The sequence below is a fragment of the Chiloscyllium plagiosum genome, chromosome 5, assembly GCF_004010195.1.
Source record: "Chiloscyllium plagiosum isolate BGI_BamShark_2017 chromosome 5, ASM401019v2, whole genome shotgun sequence".
In the NCBI taxonomy this organism is placed as follows: domain Eukaryota; kingdom Metazoa; phylum Chordata; class Chondrichthyes; order Orectolobiformes; family Hemiscylliidae; genus Chiloscyllium; species Chiloscyllium plagiosum.
The window spans coordinates 8,486,310-8,506,070 of record NC_057714.1 but is presented as its reverse complement, the minus strand read 5'-3'; the positions used below and the strand labels follow the sequence as shown (position 1 = coordinate 8,506,070).

At 38.3% G+C, this 19,761-nt stretch overlaps 1 protein-coding gene across 4 annotated transcripts in view; it reads right to left on the bottom strand.

Moving 5' to 3' along the window:
- skap2 (src kinase associated phosphoprotein 2) overlaps positions 1-19,761 on the bottom strand; it is a 277,737-nt gene that overhangs the window by 22,824 nt on the left and 235,152 nt on the right. Inside the window, exon 12 of one of the 4 annotated variants that reach the window (XM_043689568.1) lies at positions 17,996-18,256. The exons of the other annotated variants lie outside the window; for them this stretch is intronic. Within the exon in view, the coding sequence (XP_043545503.1) occupies positions 18,233-18,256 (24 nt within the window). The 3' untranslated portion in view covers positions 17,996-18,232. Of the gene's footprint in view, positions 1-17,995; positions 18,257-19,761 lie in introns of those variants that run through there. 4 annotated transcript variants of the gene reach the window in all.

The window sequence follows — 19,761 nt, the reverse complement described above, 5'->3', positions numbered from 1 at the left end:
AATCAGCCATGTTCTACTGAATTACAGGGTAGGCGCAAGAGGTCAAATATTCTGCACCTGCTCTTAATTCATATTTTCATGTGTTTGAGTGCATAACAAAATAGAACCTGTAAAGTAATTCTTTGATTACAAAACAAATGGCATCTTAAGGATATGCAAACTCATTTTTCTAAGTTCTTAATCACTATTATTCTCTTGTCTGAGGACAGAAATCTCAACAGACTAACTTCCATTGGAAGAAAATATCAAAAGGAAACATTTAATTGTATTTTGTGGGTGGTCAAATAGATCTCAATTTAGATCAGTTAATTTACTGAAGCTTCTGTCTTTAAGTATTGGTTTGCCATTTCATTGCATATGGATGAAAATATCCAATTGTTTCAAAATAAATTTGTAAACAGTATTGATTTTTTAATATCACATAGTAGTCATTGCTATATCTACCAGAAGTAATTTATGACAAATTAAAAATACATGTAAAGACTTAATCAACCTTTTAATATTGTCTAGTGATAAATAATAAACAAAAAGTAAAGATCATCTTTATAAAGTTATATGAAATGAATATTTTCCATTTAAAAGTTATTTATAACAAATATCCAGCGATAAAATGTTAATTCAATAGGTTTGTCATACTTGGGCATGTATCATTTTTTTTCTTCAAAGCAATATATTCGAAGTTAAGGGGTCAATTTGGAGGTGTGCTGGACAAGATTGCTTCAATTACTGTCCCCACTTTCATCAAAATTATTTTAATATTTCTTTTAAAAGACTGCTATAGAGTTATTTTCACCTTACAATTAGTTCAATATACCTATAGGAATTGAACAAAATACAACATTTAGGCTGCTTTGAAAAGTTGCATGACATGATATGCACAATTCAGTATATTATTGATATATTTATATTTATTGCAGTACAACACTTCAAACAGATCTCCATAGCAAAATATTCAGTTCCCCAATATGTTTTTGGTGAAAACATATTAAACTACATTAAAACAAATGATTGTGTGTTTAAATTTATTATTAACATAGAAACCTTGAGTATGGATAACTAATGGCGGCACGGGGGCACAGCAGTTAGCACTGCTGCCTCTCAGCGCCAGAGACCCAGGTTCAATTCCTGCCTCAGGCAACTGTCTGTGTGGAGTTTGCACATTCTCCCAGTGTCTGCATGGGTGTGCTCCGGTTTCCTCCCACAGTCCAAAAATGTGCAGGTTAGGTGAATTGGCCATGCTAAATTGCCCATAGTGTTAGGTGAAGGGGTAAATGTAGGGGAATGAGTCTGGGTGGGTTGCTCTTCGGAGGGTTGTTGTGCCAAAGGGCCTGTTTCCACACTGTGAGTAATTTAATCTAACCTAAATCATATCATTCGTACAAAAGGACATCAGCACTGGCTTACAACATCGTGTTTCTCGTTATGAGCTATCTTGACAATTATCCTGTCTTCTACATAAAACAGATTAGAATGCCAAAATACTTAAAAAGTGTGCCAAAAACATCTGTTTACTGATGCTACTTTGCTAAATCATCTGTAACAATACATTTGAGGACAAAATATAAACTTTTTCTTCGTTTCTAGATTCACTAGCAGCTAGATTTGATTTACCAAGAGAAAATTTCACAAATTTAAATTCAAAGATGCACAGAAATGTAAAAGCAATACTAACAATAAAGACTTCAGTTAGATAGAAGATGGGGGTCAAAACGTATAGTGCTGGTAAAGCACAGCTGGTGAGGCAGCATCCGAGGAGTAGCAGAGTTGACGTTTCGAGCATAAGCTTTTCATCAGGAAAGTGGGGAGAGTCGATGTTTCGAGCATAAGTTCTTCATCAGGAATGCTGCCTGACCTGCTGTGCTTTTCCAGCACCACACTTCTTGACGCTGATCTCCAGCAACTGGAGTACTCACCTGCTCTCAGTTAGACAGAAGTTATTGTATTTGTATCAAATAGAAACCATGAAAGATGAAAAAGGATTAGATTTATACATCTGAGGACTACACTGTAACTAACCAGTTTTCCTTAAAGGTGCAATATTGACAAGGGATCCTGGCCATTGGTAAAAATATGAAAAATATATGTACATAGTTAGATAAAGAAAGGTTGTTGAAAATAAATAATGCCAGAATTCAAGAAAGATCACATGAAATTATGACCCATTATGGTAGTGGTTAAAATATGGACTTTTTATTTTTAGCTTCCAGCAATTGTTTTGAATACCCAAGATCTTTTCATGGATTAACTATTAACCAAAGGACTCGAAGAATTTTTAAACTTCATATTCTCTAGTTTCCTATTATACTTAGATTAGATTCCCTACAGTGTGGAAACAGGCCCTTCAGCCCAACCAGTCCACACTGACCCTCCGAAGAGTAACCCACCCAGACCCATTTCCCTCTGACTAATGCACCTAACACTATGGGCAATTTAGCGTGGCCAATTCACCTGACCTGCACATCTTTGGACTGTGGGAGGAAACTGGAGCACCCGGAGGAAACCCACACAGACACAGGGAGAATGTGCAAACTCCACACAGACAGTCACCCGAGGCTGGAATCGAACCTGGGATCCTAGTGCTGTAAGGCTGCAGTGCTAAACACTGAGCCATCCCACTCTTCTCCTCTTTAATTTTTCCAGGTTTATGTGCATGTTTAATGTTGTGTTTTATTCATTTTTCTGTGGTAATAAGTAATAAAATTCCTTTCTCATTCACTCAGGAAAGAATTTGTAATGGTCTCTAAACAGCATTATATTTTAACTGAACTCAGATACAGGTAACTCTTCTATAATATGATGGTTGCGTTCTTGTGCAACCCTGTATTATAGAAAAATTACACTTTAGGAACAGTATGTAAAGTGTTGGTGATGTAAACACATTACAACCAACATGTGATTTAAGTTTGTGCTGGAGAAACAGAGTCCCTGATTCATCAATCACAATGCAGTAAATTTGCATTAACGGAATGCATGTTATAGCAGAATGACTTGCATAGTTGAGTCATTAAAATGATGAAAATATTTGTTGGGACTGAGGGGTTGAAAAAAAAGAGGAACTGATTCACCACTCCTTGCTAGATTGTAACACTATAGATTGTAAAACTTTCAAAGAGCAAACTTATCCAACATAGCTGAAAATGCGGTGATAAAGTTTATTTATTACAGACGTCCTGCTATATTCGATAGATTCTAAACATCCAAGGTGAGTTTAAAAAACCAATCTATAGCAATGTTTTAAAAATAAATTATCTGATGTCCAATTACAATATATTGTAGTAAGAAAGAATGAAATAAAAGTTAAGAAAAAAATCCTTTAATGTTTATTTTGAAATAAAGCATATTTTTCAACATAATGGAACGCTTCTTTACTTTAGGACAGACCAAATTCAAAGGAACGTACACCAAAGTGAAAATTGGGGAATGCAAAATTTAAAGTAGTCGATACAAAGGCTTATAAATTCCTATATTCCTAACATATTGAAAATATATTAAAAATAATTTCTTTAATTGATCTGTCACTCAATTTACCTCAACAATTCTTCTAAAGATAAAATTATCTTCAATTATAACAGATATATTAAAACTGAAGTAACATTTATTTTAAACTCTACCAGGTTGATTATTCGTGTAAGTAACACATAGGAAAATAAGCAATGGGAAGGCAGGGGGTGACGACGCTGCCAAATAGTAGGCTAACTAGAAAATTCAGAGTTGTAACACTTGGTTAGAAAGTGCACTAGTTTCAACACATCACAATGTTTGACGTACAGAAACCAATCAGCACATTTAATAGTCTTTAAAAAGTGAGAAATATAAACATATAGAAGTTGCTTATCTGATATGGAGTGCATACTTTTATCCTTTCGGTACTCACGCCACTCATCTTACTCCAGAATGCTTGCTATAGAAATGTATCCAAAGCAATATACGCATGCTGATGTTCAACCAGTTAAAACATACAGCTTAATTAGCATACAGCATGGGTGAGCTTCCACTTGCTCATCAAGTCCTGATCACTCAATGTACTAAGATTCTGATTTGTGGAATTATGTGACAATGAGTTGAAAAAATCCTTTCCCTCAGTTACACACAGATAATCTTAGTATTTATTACTAAAGCAGATGGCCAATCCAAATCATTAACTATACCCTAATGTATTGTGGATCTTATTTGCTTAGATGGTGGATTAGTGAGTCTGCCACTGCAGGCAGACCCGGTTCTGCACGTTGAACAGCTTGATGCTATTTTAACCGCAAATAGATCTGGTTCATCGCCTCAATCCCTTAACAAATGATGGTCATTAATTGGTTATAATGCAGTGATAAGAATTTGAGCCTCTCAGCGAACAGCAGGTGCCAGGATCTTATGATTGGTGTGTTGGGTGCATATCTAACAATAAAATGTGCCAATTCACTGGCAGCAACAGAATTAGAGTAGTGCTTTCCAGCAGAAGTCAGCTTCATTATTGGTTTTATTGCAGATATTTACCTGTCTACAAACATGATGGAAACAGCTACATAATTCAACTTGTAACAGGGCAGCCATCTTCTAAATTTCAAGGCCATACATCAGGTTTACCTATTTACCTATTAAGTGCTTAATCCCGGTTTTCTCACACAAGGCTTTAGCAAAGAAACTTTCTCAACTTAAGGTCCAGCTTCAATTCAGGGCATGGGGAACAGGCAAGAATTGGTTGCGATGAAGGATGATGAATGCACCTGATGAAGGAGTGGTGCTCCGAAAGCTAGTGTGCTTCCAATTAAACCTGTTGGACTATAACCTGGTGTTGTGTGATTTTTAACTTTGTACACCATGCAACACCAGCATCTCCAAATCATGACTAGTGTGTTAGTTTTTATTGGTAGAGGGTTTGAGTTTCGGAGACATAGCTGCAGGTATACAAAACTCTGGTGCAGCTGCACTTGGGAGTACTGCATACAATTCTGGTCACCGCATCATAGGAAGGATGTGGAAGGTTTCAAAAACGCTCAGAGATTTACTAGGATGTTGCCTGGTATGGAGGAAACGTCTTATGAGGAAAGGCTGAGGGACTGGAGGCAGGTTTTGTTAGAGAGAAGGTTGAAAGGTGACTTAATTGAGAAATTTAAGATAATCAGAGGATTAGATAAGGTGGACAGTGACAGCCATTTTCCTCGGATAGTGATGGCTAGCATGAGGGGACATAGCTATAAATTGAGGGGTGATAGATATAGGACAGATGTCAGAGGTAGCATCTTTACTCAGAGTAGTTAGGATGTGGAATGCACTGCCTGCAACAGTAGAGTCATAGAGATGTACAGCATGGAAACAGACCCTGGAGGAGAAAGTGAGGTCTGCAGACGCTGGAGATCAAAGCTGAAACTTTATTGCTGGAACAGCACAGCAGGTCAGGCAGCATCTAGGGAACAGAAGATTCGACGTTTCGGGCACATGCCCTTCTTCAGGAATGAGCAACAGAAGATTCGACGTTTCGGGCACATGCCCTTCTTCAGGAATGGAAACAGACCCTGCCAGCCAACTCAACCCAATGTAGTCCCACCTGCCAGCACCTGGCCCATATCCCTCCAAACCCTTCCTATTCATATACCCATCCAAATGCTTCTTAAATGTTGCAATTGTACCAGCCTCCACCACTTCCTCTGGCAGCTCATTCCATACACGTACCACCGTGTGTGTGAAAAAGTTGCCCCGTAGGTCTCTTTTATATCTTTCCCCTCTCACCTTAAACCTATGTCCTCTAGGACCCCAGGGAAAAGACTTTGCCTATTTACCCTATTCATGTCCCTCATGATTTTGTAAACCTCTATAAGGTCACCCCTCAGCCTCTGACGCTCCAGGGAAAACAGCCCCAGCCTGTTCAGCCTCTCCCTGTAGCTCAAATCCTCTAACCCAGGACCAAGTTTAAATGGTCATTGGATAAATGTATGGATGAAAATGGAATAGTGTAGGATAGATTGATCTGTGGAACCAATCTGAAGCCAGTGCAACATCAAGGGCCAAAGCCCCATCACGGCGCTGTAATGTTTCATGTTCTAATATAGCTCCAGGTAAGGGAAACAGTTCCTGGTAAACTTATTGAGCTCCTCTGAAGATGCAACCTGCCAAGCACAGAACAGCTAGCATGTGTGACACACCCAATTCTTCAAAAGACACCTGACAGAATAGCTTCAAAGTATTTAACTGACTAATCTACTTCTTGAGGGTGATCTAGCTCCGTTCCCATTGTCCAAACTCTGCAAAACCTGCAAGTGAGCATCCTGGAATTTTTGTGGAATTTTTTAAAAGGTTTTAACGTCTCACTGGACCACAAATCTACCGGTTTTTAAACTGAGGAATCAGCCTGCAGAGTCTGCACCTGGAATTGTAAATTAGACTGTTTAATTCTTTATGAAATCATGTGCAAAAAGGCAAGAGAAGGATTGGACAAGGCAGAGATACAAACAAGTAAAATATAAAAATTTAATTTTTGATAAAATCTCAAACAATGATTTCATTCTAGAAGAATCAGATTCCACACTTATGTTTTCAGTGTCAAAATCTTTATTTGGTAGTAAGGAAAACTTACTACACCAATCAATTTCACTTGCACCTAAATACATTAGTACTAACCTTTTCCTCAGTTGGTGAGTCGATAACTACTTGCTAAGTTTAGCAATTTCACCAGATTTGTGCTCGTGTACCAAAGTTTGTGGAGAAGCAGGAAAGAAAAAAATAGACTGTGACTTCCAGATCCCTGCATTTAACTTTGCATTTGCTAGCTCTGAAACATCTTCACCAGTTAATTATCTACTTGATAATATTTGATATGCCAGTGACTAAAGGAAGAAGGTAAAATAAATTAGACTAGATGCACAACTTAAAAGGCACTTCCACTTTTAGCCACATGATGGTGCAACTAGATGGAGAAATGCTTTGAACCAGTTTCCTGAATTCCATATACAGGGGTATACAGTACATGATACATTTCTGCACAAGTACATAGGGAATAACAAAGCAAATAGCACAGTTAGAAAGTGAAATGAACACTCCCTTTTAAAGTTTATTTTCTCTGAAAGGATAATAATAATTTCCCATAAAAACTGAGCCATCACTATAAAACAGTTAACATCATATCAGAAGGTATACAAATGGAGCAGTAATTATTGAAAGATGACGTACAGGTGATAGTACCATGGTGTTGTGTTGCCCTTCTACAACTATTTTTTTCTACTCATCCAGTGAAATTTATATGCAACACAAAGTGCTTAAAAAAGACTGTTGAGCATAAGAGCCAAAAATTAAATTATATTTAAAAATTCAGGTCTGATTCAAATACATTCATGTGGCAATTCATGCAGCAAGTTACCCAATTCCCTCTGCATCTCAGAGTCCAAAATTTTGCCATTTTTAAAAATTCTTCCTGACAAAGTGAATAATTTCACATTTTCCCATATGGTGCTCCATTTGCCAGATCTTCGTCCACTCACTTGATATAACAAGATATTTTTGGAGTTTCCTTTGGTCATTTTCACAACTTACTTTGCTACTTAGCTTTGTGTCATCAGCAAATTTATCAACCATACCTTCGGTTTCTTCACCCAGGACATTTACATAAATTGTAAACAATTGAAGCCCAGAACCAGTTCCTGTGAAGGTCCGGGAAGCTCACACGCTGGTTGGACCAAAATTAATCCCTCCAAGACCAACGCCTAAAGCAAATTACTTGGTCAGGTATCACAACACAGTTTTTCAACGTTACCCTATGTCTATTGACAGCCATATTCGCCCACTTTGCTACACTTCAAAAGCATTCCATTGACTGCATAAAGATGCTAGACACACTGAAGATATGAAAAGTTTTATATGAATGCAATATTTCTATGTAACATTTTTAGTATAGATTTGCATATTGATCAGCAATGGAATAAATGGAGAGGTGGGGTTTGGATATTAGTCTTGAGGATGGGCAGGACTTTAATTCTTAAAATGGAAAACTTAACCCAATCCATCACAAACTCATTATTTCTGATTTAACTTTGGCAAATCATGAGGTGACTCAGTAATTACAATGTTTAAATGAGATTGTGTTCAAATCATATCCTTTGTGATCTCTCTCTCCTCCTCTTCTAAAAACCTACCCCTAAAAATTAACTCCTTACCTCCAACTCCCTGGCACCATTTCCAGACATTGTGAGACAGTATGAATGAAAAATATCAACTGATGAAATGCCCTTAAATTCAACAAGCATATATTTAAATAATGATTTTAAACGTAACACAATGTCCGGCGGTGCTTCATAGGATCATTATTAAACAAAATACAACAGTAAATTAAATAAGGAGATATTTGGCAGCTGATCAAAAGGCTGGTCAATAAAAAAAGAAAAACCTTAAAAGGTTGGAAGTGTGATTACGATTTAGCGTTGGATATCCAGCATTTACAGCCAGGAAATTAAAGACATGATTATCAATAGTGAAGCAAGTAAAATCAGGGATGCTCAACAAGCCAAAATTAATGAGTGAATCTACTTTACAAGGTTGAGAGGTTCAAAGAGGTTACAGGTAAGCAGAACAGTAAGGCCACGTAGGGATTTGAAACAAGGATGAGAATATCAAAATCAAAGCACTGCTTAATCACAAACCAATTTAGGTGAGCAAACAAAGGAGGATAGTGAACACAAACTAGCTTGTTCTAGGATATGGATAGCCTTGGATGACCAGAGATTTATGGACCCTGGCCAGAAGTGCTTTCAAATCTTCAAACTTGGAGGTAACAAAAGCAAGGATAAAGTCTTCAGCAGCAGGTAAGCTGAGACAGGGATGGAGATAGGTGTTACAGAGATGGAACTAAGGCAGGCTTAGTGATAGCATCAGTATATGGTAGGAAGTTGGAGTCAAACAAGGCACCGAAGTTATGAAGTGTGGTTCAGCTTCAGGCAGTTGCTGGGGAGACTGTTGCAGTGCCTAAGGATTGGAGTTTACAACAGAAACTGCAGACAATGGCTTCAATTTTCCAATATTTAATTGGAGTAAATTTCTGTTCGTTTAGTATCAAGGTTGAATAAGTCTTTTCATCATTTAAAGGCAGTGGAGAGTTCAAAGGGTGATGATGAGATAGAACTGGGCAAAGTACATGTGGAAATTGATGTTGAATTTTTAGACACATTCATTCCTGAAGTTGCAGTAAATTAACATGTTCCCTTCCTCTGTCTTCTCTCTCCATAAACATTTGACTCAATGCCTCAAAACAGTTAATACGGCTTGTGCAAAAATTAAATAGTCTAATTCATGCATTTGCAAAATATAAATACAAATAGAGTGAGGGAGGAATTTCTTAACAACATAGGAGTAAGCCATTCACAACCCCTTAAGCCTGCTCCGTCATTCAATATCGTGGCTGATCATCTACGTCAAAGCCATCTTCCTGCGCTATCCCCGTATCCCTTAATGGCATTAGTAACTACAAATCTACCAATCTCTCTCTTGAACTTAATGACTAAGCTTCCACAGTTCTCCATGTGCAGATTTCCAAACATTTATCACTCTGTGAGAAATTCTTTCTTATCACATCCGAAATGGCTTGCCCTTGTTTGAGACCTCAAGGCCAAGGAAAGCATCATCCCTTCATAAAGTTCTGACAGGCCGGACAGACTGTAAGTTTTTATGAGATTCCCTCTCATTCTTCTTATTTCAAAGATTCCAGTCCCCTGAATCTCTCTTTATGGAAAAGTCCAACCATCCCAAGAATCACTCTGGTGAACCTCCATGCAGTCCCATTATGGCAAGTATTTATCTTCCTTTGGCCATGGGACCAGATTGCACATGACACTCAGTGTGGTCTCATCTGTGCTCCCCCCTGATCATAGCCTTCCAACCTGAGACAGACCCACTTTAGATATCGTCAACTATACCTCTGTGCATTGTCGTATAATGAAATGTAATTTATTTTATAATATAACCTTCCAAATTTTGCCAGTGCACTTCAGATTGTATGTGTACAGCCACCCACAGGTTTTTAAACATTTTTGCACAGCAATACATATTCATCAGGACACAAAATAGGATGCCTTCTCTGCACAGAGTTAGAGATCTATGTAAACAGGGCAACCATCAGCTTGCATCTTTGACTAATCAGCAATTCTTACTGAGACATACAAGGTACCAGAGTACACAAACGTGGTAATCCAGATAAGCCCCAAAGCAATCAACACTTTTTGTCAACTGTATGTGTTGTTGACATGAGACTACAAAAAGTTCTTCATACAGACGTGCATAAGATTCTCATGCAACTGCTATTATGTGTTCATCCAGCTGCCCAACCCCTCAATCTCCTTGTACCTGGAAGCAGACTCAAGGGGTGACTGCCTCAAGTTTACCAGACAACAAGGACACTGACTGAAAACTTCGTTCATGACACCTAACAGAAAGTTGACTAAAGCAGCCCAACAATTTAGCAATGAATTTCTAAGATATGCCAGATGAGTAACGGAACAGGTCAGCAGTGCACTAAATTACACTTTTCGTGGGGATAGTTCTGGAAAACCTAATCAGGACAAAATTAATTGTCACATAAGTAAATGAAGGTTTATTAAGAGACAGCAGTAGAGAGCGAAAATAATGTTTAACTAATATGCTTAACTAAGGAGCTTTTGGGTGAGACAACAGACAGGGTTGTTGAGGGCAATGCTCTTGAGGTGGTATACAAGGACTTTCAAAAGGCATTTGATTATGTTCACAGTTAATGTTGCAGCATGGACAAATAAGAATTCTATGAAATCTACCTTGAAAGATTTTTTTTGTTCTTTAACATGATGGTTTTCCATTGAAACTGAAGTACACTAGGCTGTATATATCCTTTTCTAACAATAAAATAGAAGCTTATTATTAAAAATTAAAATAAAACAAATCAAGCATTCCACATATAACAGTTTGAAATGTTACAAAACAAATGGCAAATCAAAATCCTATCTACTCCCCAAAACTCCCAAGAAATTTCTTCCCTACTAAACCTGCAGATTTGACTTAATTTATCATCAGTTCTGGTCCTATGAGCTGTGAAATCTTCTTACTTGAATCCTCACAACTCAGACTTTGTCAATTTTGAATAACCAATGCAGATTTTTGTAACCATCACTGGAAGTTTCACAAAGTAAACTTTTCTATTAAAGTAACTTATTTCCTTACTTGGTCTGAACAATTTCCTTTACTCCGGGAGAAAACTTTACTGGCATCTAAATTCAGATGTCCTCAAACTGCCTAAAAACTTTTCAATTTCTGGATTTTTCGAAGCCAAGATCAAGTCTTGTTTATTTAACAGATTTTATTAACAGGGGCACAGGATTCTAAAGCAAGGTATTTATGCAAAATTTGTATATAATACTGGCTCAGCTTCAACTGTCTCTAGTTTTTAGGAAATATATTAAGTCATTACAGATAGTGCAGTAAAGATTCACGAGAAGACTTCCAGAGATGTTAATTTTGGGTTATGTAAATAGATTGGTGAAGTTGGGATGGTTTTCCTTCCAGAATAGAAGTTTAGGGGAAATTTGACAGAATTATACAATATTATGAAGAGCCTGCATAGAATAAGTAGGGTGAAACTATTCTCATTGGTGGAACATTAAGACCAAAAGGATACTGACTTAAAATAACTGGCCAAGAGAAACATAGAACTGTACAGCACAATACAGGCCCTTCAGCCCTCGATACGCCGAATTTTTATCCTACTCTAAGATCAAACCAACCTGCATACCCTTCATTTTACAATCATCCATGTACCTATCCAAGAATCACTTAAATGTCCCTAATGTATCTGACTCTACCACCACTGCTGGCAGTGCATTCCATGCACCCACCTACCTCCAACGTCTCCCCTAAGCCTTGCTCCAATCACTTTAAAAGTATGCCCCCTCATGACAGCCATTTCCACCATGGGAAAAAGTCTCTGGCCAGCCTCTCATCATCTTGTATACCTCTATCAAATCGCCTCTCATTCTTCTTCGCTGCAATAAGAAAAGCCCTGGCTCCCTCAACGTTTCTTCATAATGCCCTTCAGTCCAGGCAGCATCCTGGTAAATATCCTTTGCACCCTCTCTAAAGCTTCCACATCCTTCCTATAATGAGGTGACCAGAACTGAATACAATATTCCAAGCGTGGTTTAATCAGGCTTCATAGAGTTGCAGGATTACCTCACGTCTCTTCAACTCAATCCCGCTGCTAATAAAAACCAACACACCATAGATCTTCTTAACAACTCTATCAACTTAGCTGGCAACTTTGAGGGATCTATGGACATGAAGCCCAAGATGTCTGTTCCTCTACACTGCCAAGAATCTTGCCTTTAACCCTGTAACCTGCATTCAAATTCGACCTTCCAACATGAATTACTTCACACTTTTCCAGAAGGAACCCCATCTGCCACTTCTCAGCCCAGTTCTGCATCCTGTCAATGGCACTTGCAACCTATAACAGCCCTCCATGCTATCCACAACTCCACCAACGTTTGTGTCATTGGCAATTTTATGAACTCACCCTTCCACTTCCTCATCCAAGTCATTTGTGAAAAATCACAAAGAGCAAAGGTCCTAGAACAGATCCCTGCAGTACACCCAGTTCCAGGCTGAATACTTTCCAACTATTACCACCCTCTGTCTTTTATAGGCCAGCTAATTCTGTATCGAGACAGCCAAATTTCCTCCTTACTTTCTGAATGAGCCTACTATGGGAAACCTAGCTAAACTCCATATACACCACATCCACTGCTCTACCTTCATCAATGTGCTTTGTCACATCCTCAAAGAATTCAGAAGGTTTGTGAGGCATGACCTGCCACTCACAAAGCCATGCTGACTACCTCTTATCAAGCTATGCTTTTCCAAATAATCATAAATCCCGTCTCTCAGAATCCTCTCCAATAATTTGCCCACTACTGCCATAAGACTGACTGGTCTGTAATTCCCAGGGTTATCCCTATTCCCTTTCTTGAAAAAGGGAACAACATTTGCTACCCGCCAATCATCTGGTTCTACGCCAGTGGACAGCGAAGATGCCAAAGGTGCAGCACTCTCCTCCCTCGCTTACTGCAGTATCCTTGGGTATATCCCATCTGGTCCAGGGGACTAATCTAACCCCATGTTTTCCTAAATTTCCCACACATCCTTCTCCTTAAACATCAAACTGTTTGAGCATTTCAGCCTGTTTCACGCTGAAATGGAGAAAATAGGGATGCGAGGAAAAATATTTGCATGTAGCATGCAGTTGTGCTTTGGAATGCATTGCGTGAGAATGAAGTGCAGGCAGGTTCAGCTGAGTGATTTAGGAGGGAATTAGATTACCTGAAAAGGAAGGTTTTGGGCTATTTGGGGATGGCTGGGAATTCGCATTGGGTAAATAGCTTCATCAGACAGACAGCATTGATAGAACAGGCTGAATGACCTCTTTTTATATTGTAACTTTTTTTTTAATTCTGCAGTGCCTGGCCAGAGCACGAAACACTCGTTGATACACATCACTTAGGCTCACTAGAGTGATTGCGGTTTGCCGTACTTAACAGATTTGGCAACATCAAGGAGGTGGAGAAAACAGGTGGTAGGAATATTTGCATTCAATTGTTCACAGTGCTGTTAAGGATGCCTTATTAATGTAAGGTTCACTTAAACTGTACCACTGCACCCATGCCACCAATAAATACCACGTCCACTCTTTGCCCTTCTTCACATCATCAAAATACCATCCAATAGCATTGGCAAAGTGCAGGCAACCAGCCAACATCTCTCCCTTCATCAATTCAAATGCTTACATTCATGGATATATAACTTAGACGATCATTGTCCATCATGTGCCAAGAATTTACAAGGTGGAAGATGGCAAAAAAATAACATTTGTGTGATCGGAGTGACTAACAAAAACTTAACACAAAACATTATCAAATGCCATCTAATATTTTTGATGAAGTAACAGGATGTTTGATGCGGATAAGAAGGTCGATGTATTATAAAAGGACTTAGAAAAGCATTTGCTAAACTACCAGAATTACCAGCAAAGTTGAAGGTTGTGGAATAAAAATGGTAGCATGAATAGGAGGTTGATTGAATGACAGGAAACAGAGGAATAATGTTGGTCAGTTATCTTTTTTTGGATTGTAGTAAATATATATTGGGTTCCCCAGTGGATGGCACGATGGACACTGCTTTTCTTGATATATATTAATGATTTGGATGTGAGTACTCAGGGTAAAATTTTAAAATTCACAGATAGCATAAAACCTGAAAGTATTATGAAATGGGAGGAAGATTGAGATAGATTTTCCATAGGGTGCTTCTGGAAAAATCTAGCTCATATTTCATATTTAAGAATATAACTTTTAGCTTAAGGAATAAATTTTTCAATATTAGATAAGCCTGGTTAGGAAACTGATAAACACACCCAATATAAAGACAAATCAAAAAAGCTTAGGCTTACTTAACCTGCGCTTATCTCAAAGATGCAACTTCATTTATTCATACAAGTCACAGAATCATGGAGTTGCACCGAAGTTAAAATAATTTGTTTAGATTTGTTTGAACAATCCCAAAGTATTGTTACCATAGAAACAGTGACTCAAGGTGGAGTCTTGGTTAGAAGATGATTTTGCCTAATTTATAGATCTGCATCTGTAGACTGAAATAATCCGTTCAATTTGGGAACTGAGAGAGGCAGTTACAGCTTTGTTTTGGTGCAGACTAGATTGCACCAAATTGAGGAAGCCAACCAGGGATAACAGTTAGACCTGCAATTCAAGCAGAAAACAAAATAAGTTCATCATTCATTCTGTGGGCCATTGAGTGGGATTCTATCTCAGTTTGGATTTGTAAGGGAGAAGGAGGTGGAAGACATGCTCTACGAGGCAGCTATTGGGAGAAATCTATAATGGTCCTTGTACATCCCTGTACAGAAAGGAGTCAGAGTCAGCTTAGATTCCACTCTTCTAAACATAGTTTTCAGTGCCAGAGAGATTGGTAGGTAGTATTTATTGGTTAATCAAATAATTAAAAACTAACTTGAATGAGCTACACCTAAACTTTCCTGGATTTAGTGGGTATCTAGTAAGTGCCACAATTTTTAAAATCTTTTTTAAAACCCCCACACTACCGCCTAACTGCGGTAGTGCTTACTTTTTCCCCCAGCACCCATGTTGTGTGTGTGCAGGTGTGAGACACAGTGAGAGACACAAGGTGTATGAATCTTTATTTCCACCACCAGAAAGAAAGGAAACACCCGAGTGGCCAGTGACAAGCAGTGCCCTTCACATCAAAGGGCAATGCTGTGTGATCAAACAGTGAAGGGGAGGGCAGGGATTAAATCAAAATAGAGTTGGAGGGGGAAATAATGCACTCCACTCCCTGCGGCACCCACCTCTCCCTGAACAACTCCAGGGTGTTGGTCGACACCGCGTGCTCCTTCTCCAAGGACACCTGGGCTCTAACGTAACCGCGGAAGAAATGCCCACACCTAGTATACACGTGGTCCACGGACTCCACAGCGCCACAGAACAAGCAGTTGGGTTGGAAGTCCGTGAACCACCACAATCTGCGGTTGCAGGGGACCGCTGCGTGCAGCACCCTCCAGCCCAGATCCCCGAGAGAAAGGGGGAGGACTCCCGCGTAGAGTGCCCTCCACTGGGGATCCCCACCGCCTGGTGGCAAATGGGCACGCTAAGGCAAAGTACAATTTAATACCTATCATGTTCATGTGCAGGCTAGATTGATTTCCATGTTAAATTGCCCATAGTGCCCAGGGATGCGCAGGCTTGGTAAATTAGCTACGGGAAATGCAGGGCTAGAGGGATAGGGTAGGGGGTGGGTCTGGGAGGGATGTTGTTTGAAGGGTCGGTGTGGACTCGATGGGCTGAATAGCCTGTTTCCACAATGCACTGATTACATGTGCCGAGTGCTCAATCTTGAGATGCACCAGCACAGCAAAACTTTCCAATTTCTCTGTTGAACTGCATTTAGCTGAAAGTGTGTCAGATTCACTTCTTAGTTATGGGGAGCGGGGACAAGTTTCACCATTTTCTTAATGTAAGACTCGATCTAAATGTAGGAACAGTGTTTTACAACCTTTAAATCTGGGATCCAAAATTTACAAATAGTCATTTTGTGAAATACTATAAATTAATGTTTGTTTTGTACTAGCATTTACAAAATCTACATTTTCTTGCTAAACATCAACAGATTTGGCATGTGACATTTGTAAATGTTTGGGTCTGAAACTTATTTGAATTTAGGTACATTTCAGAAATTCCCAACCAAATATTACTTTCTTATGTCCAGGAAAGAAACAGCTTGGTTCTTTATCTAAACTTCTGCAGACCAACTGAAGAAGCTGGAAGAAGCTAACTCTGTTGATAGACACAGCAATACAACTTACAAATCTTGCTTAGTTATATACTTAAAGGGTATTTTTCACAATGATATTCATGTGGCATGTCACAGAAGTATCACATTATTGGGTTGTTAGTAAAAATGAGGCTTACGGGATGAAAGGGACAGAGGCACTAAGATTACAAAATTAGCTAAGGGACAGAAACAGAGAAATAGCAGTAAACCATACCATTGTAAGGTTGGCTCCATTCAAAAATCAGAGGTGGATTATTATGACCACAGCGTTTTCAGTTATGTGCTAATCACCAGAATATAGGTAAATTTAGCATATTTTTGAACTTCTCAGATGATAAAATATGCAAATGAGTTAAGCAATGAGAAGGATCATGAGGAGCATGGATAGGGTGAACATTCAGGTCTTTTCCCCAGGGAAGGGCAGTCCAAAAGTAGAGGACATAGGTTTAAAGGTGCAAGGGGAAAGATTTAAAAGGGACCTACGAGACAACATTTTCAAGCAGAGAATGGTGCATGTATGGAGTGAATTGCCAGAGGAAGTGGTGGAGGCTGGTACAATTATAACACTTAAAAGGTATCTGGATGAGTATATGAAGAGGAAGGGTTTAAGAGGGATATAGGCTAAATGCCAGCCAATGGGACTAGGATAATTTAGGATATCTGGTTGGCATGGACAAGTTGGACTAAAGGGTCTGTTTCTCTGCTGTACATCTCTATAATTCAAAGATTCTATGACAGTATTAAATGTAAAAGATTCTAGACAATGTAGACTGACCAGTAAAACTGGCAGACACATGGTGCTTGAAATATAATTCAAAAATATGACGTGGCATATTTCGATAGGAAGAATAAGAGCGACATGAACCACGTTTATGGCTCAGTTTCAAGAGGGTTCAGAAATAAATTGAGAAGGCTGTTAAAAGGTAAACACCATCCTTGGTTTTATTAACAAAGGAACAGAGCACAAAAGCATACTGATGATAAATCTTTATAAAACACTGGTACTGGTGAAGTACCTTCAGGGACACTAGTGTTCAACTCTCACCACAACGCTTGAGGATAAGTTGCTGGAGAATGCCCAGAGAGATTTATTTGAATAGGAGCAGTGACTAGGGTATAATTTATGTTGTGCTAGCAGAAATGTTGAGGCTGCTCCCCTCCACCAGTAAAGGTTAAGAGGAGATTTTATAGAGGTGTCCAAAATTGTGAAGTTCTTTGAATTGGGAAAAAAAAGTTATCTCCAGTGATGGAAGTGCCAATGACCGGAGGATATAGATTTATGGTCTTGTTAAAAGAAACAAATACAATATAAAGAAGAAAAAAAAAATACCTGTGCTTTGTTGGCATATGAATGTATTAGCTGCAAGAGTGTTGGAAGCAGATTCACTAATACTTTTCAAAAGAGAGTTGAAGCAACTATTACAGGGCAATGGGGAAGGAGCAGGGAGTATACTTTTAAAATATTTGTTCACGGCATGTGGACATTGCTGTCTAGGCTAGCTTTCACTACTCATCTCCCAGTGCCCTGCAGAAGGTAGTGAGGAGCTGCCTTTTTAAACTATGATGCAGAGGTGCCGGTGTTGGACTGGAGAGGACAAAATTAAAAATCACACAATACCAGGTTATAGTCCAACAGGTTTATTTAAAAGTAGAAGTTTTCGGAGTGCTGCTCCTTCATTAGGTAAGAGGCAAGTAGTTCCAGGATGTTGATCCAGTAACAAAGGAGGGCATGCTACAATTCCAAGTCAGGATAGTGCACAATTTAGAGGGAAACTTGCAGGTGCCACACATTGCTCTCACCATGCAGTGTTGGTGAAGGGAATGAATGTTCAAGAGGCATTCAACTGGCCAGCTTTAAATTGTCAATGAATCTGATTCAAAAATGATTAACTTCACCATGCTGAAAGACAATATTTGTTTTCCGTCACTTATATAATTGGAAATATTACAACCACAATGGGTGATTAACCCATTGGTTATTTACAGATTTTATTTTACATTTGGCGCACTCAAATATGATCACATGATTACTATAACCACTGATCATACATTCTCATTTAAGTAAAAATGTGAATTCATATGGGCACCTAAGAATGGTCACATTCTTAGAATACCATATGAGATTTAAAATTCATGGAATTGAATTTGAAATGCAGCCACTGTTGTTATGAAGGCATACATGGCAAACTTAGAAAATCCAAAATCTGACAAACAGCATTAATAACGACCAGTTATTCTGCTTTATGTTGAGTGAAGGGGGAATGCAAACAATGACATCAAAAGATATCCCTGGTTCTCTCTCTTTGGCACAATTCATCTATTAAGATAGTGCACGTGGCCTCCACCTAATGTCTCTTCTGAAAGGCAATTTATTGAATAATATAGCTCTCCTCCAATTCAGAGAGCACCTAGATGATTTGCTTAAATTCAGGGTAAATTCACCTTATCAATGAACTCTTCCACTATCACAATTTTTAGTCAGCAAAACAAAGCAGAGATTTTCATAGACATAAAAACCATATACAAAATATAGTGCTTTGGACAAAAAAAACCCTGACATTGATACAACTGAATTTCATATTTCTCTACTTGAGGACAGAAATTTTATTGTAAATTAGATGAAAAAGATTAGATTTAATAAATTATGTACTGTATTTTTAGTTCATTCTCAAATACCTGAACTCAGTGAAAGGAACAAGACTAATTAAGTCCTCAGATTCACCACAATATGCATAAGCAAAATATAGCACACAAAAATGTAACAAATAACTACACTAATGCAATTTTATTCCTGACAGTTTATTTTCAAAACATTCCTACAACATTTAGATTTTTAAACTGTAGCCAGTCAAATATTAATGAGAAATACAAAGAGTGATATTAAGCTTTTTTTTATTCCCTGTAGAAAACATTAATGACACAGCTGGTTATATGTGCACCAGGTGGCGCAAATCACAAAGTCTGATATTATTGTGATTCACAGCCTTTGTCTTGTTTGAATATTGATTGGTTTTGCAAAAGTAAATTAAATGATAAGTGCAGTGAGAAGCAAATAGTACAGATATTTCTAAATGAGTGAACTGTTTGCAGACTTGTTTCATAGATGAAATGCCCAGTGGCTAATAATTCAGCTGTTCTGAAGAGAATCATGACAGAATTCTTTCCAACTGCAACAAACTAGGCTAAATGTCAGTTATTAGTGAAGACTCATAGGTTGGACTTACAAACATTTGTAGATAAGAATTAATCAAACTATGTTATGAACAGTTTGCTGTTAAAGTCAGTTGTACTTTGATTCAATCTTAATTTGATATTGAAAATACCTTTGGAAAGATAAAATTCAATATTTTGGGATTGAAGAGTAAGTGCCAAATTCTCTACTTGCTCAGTCTCAAGAATCAGCAG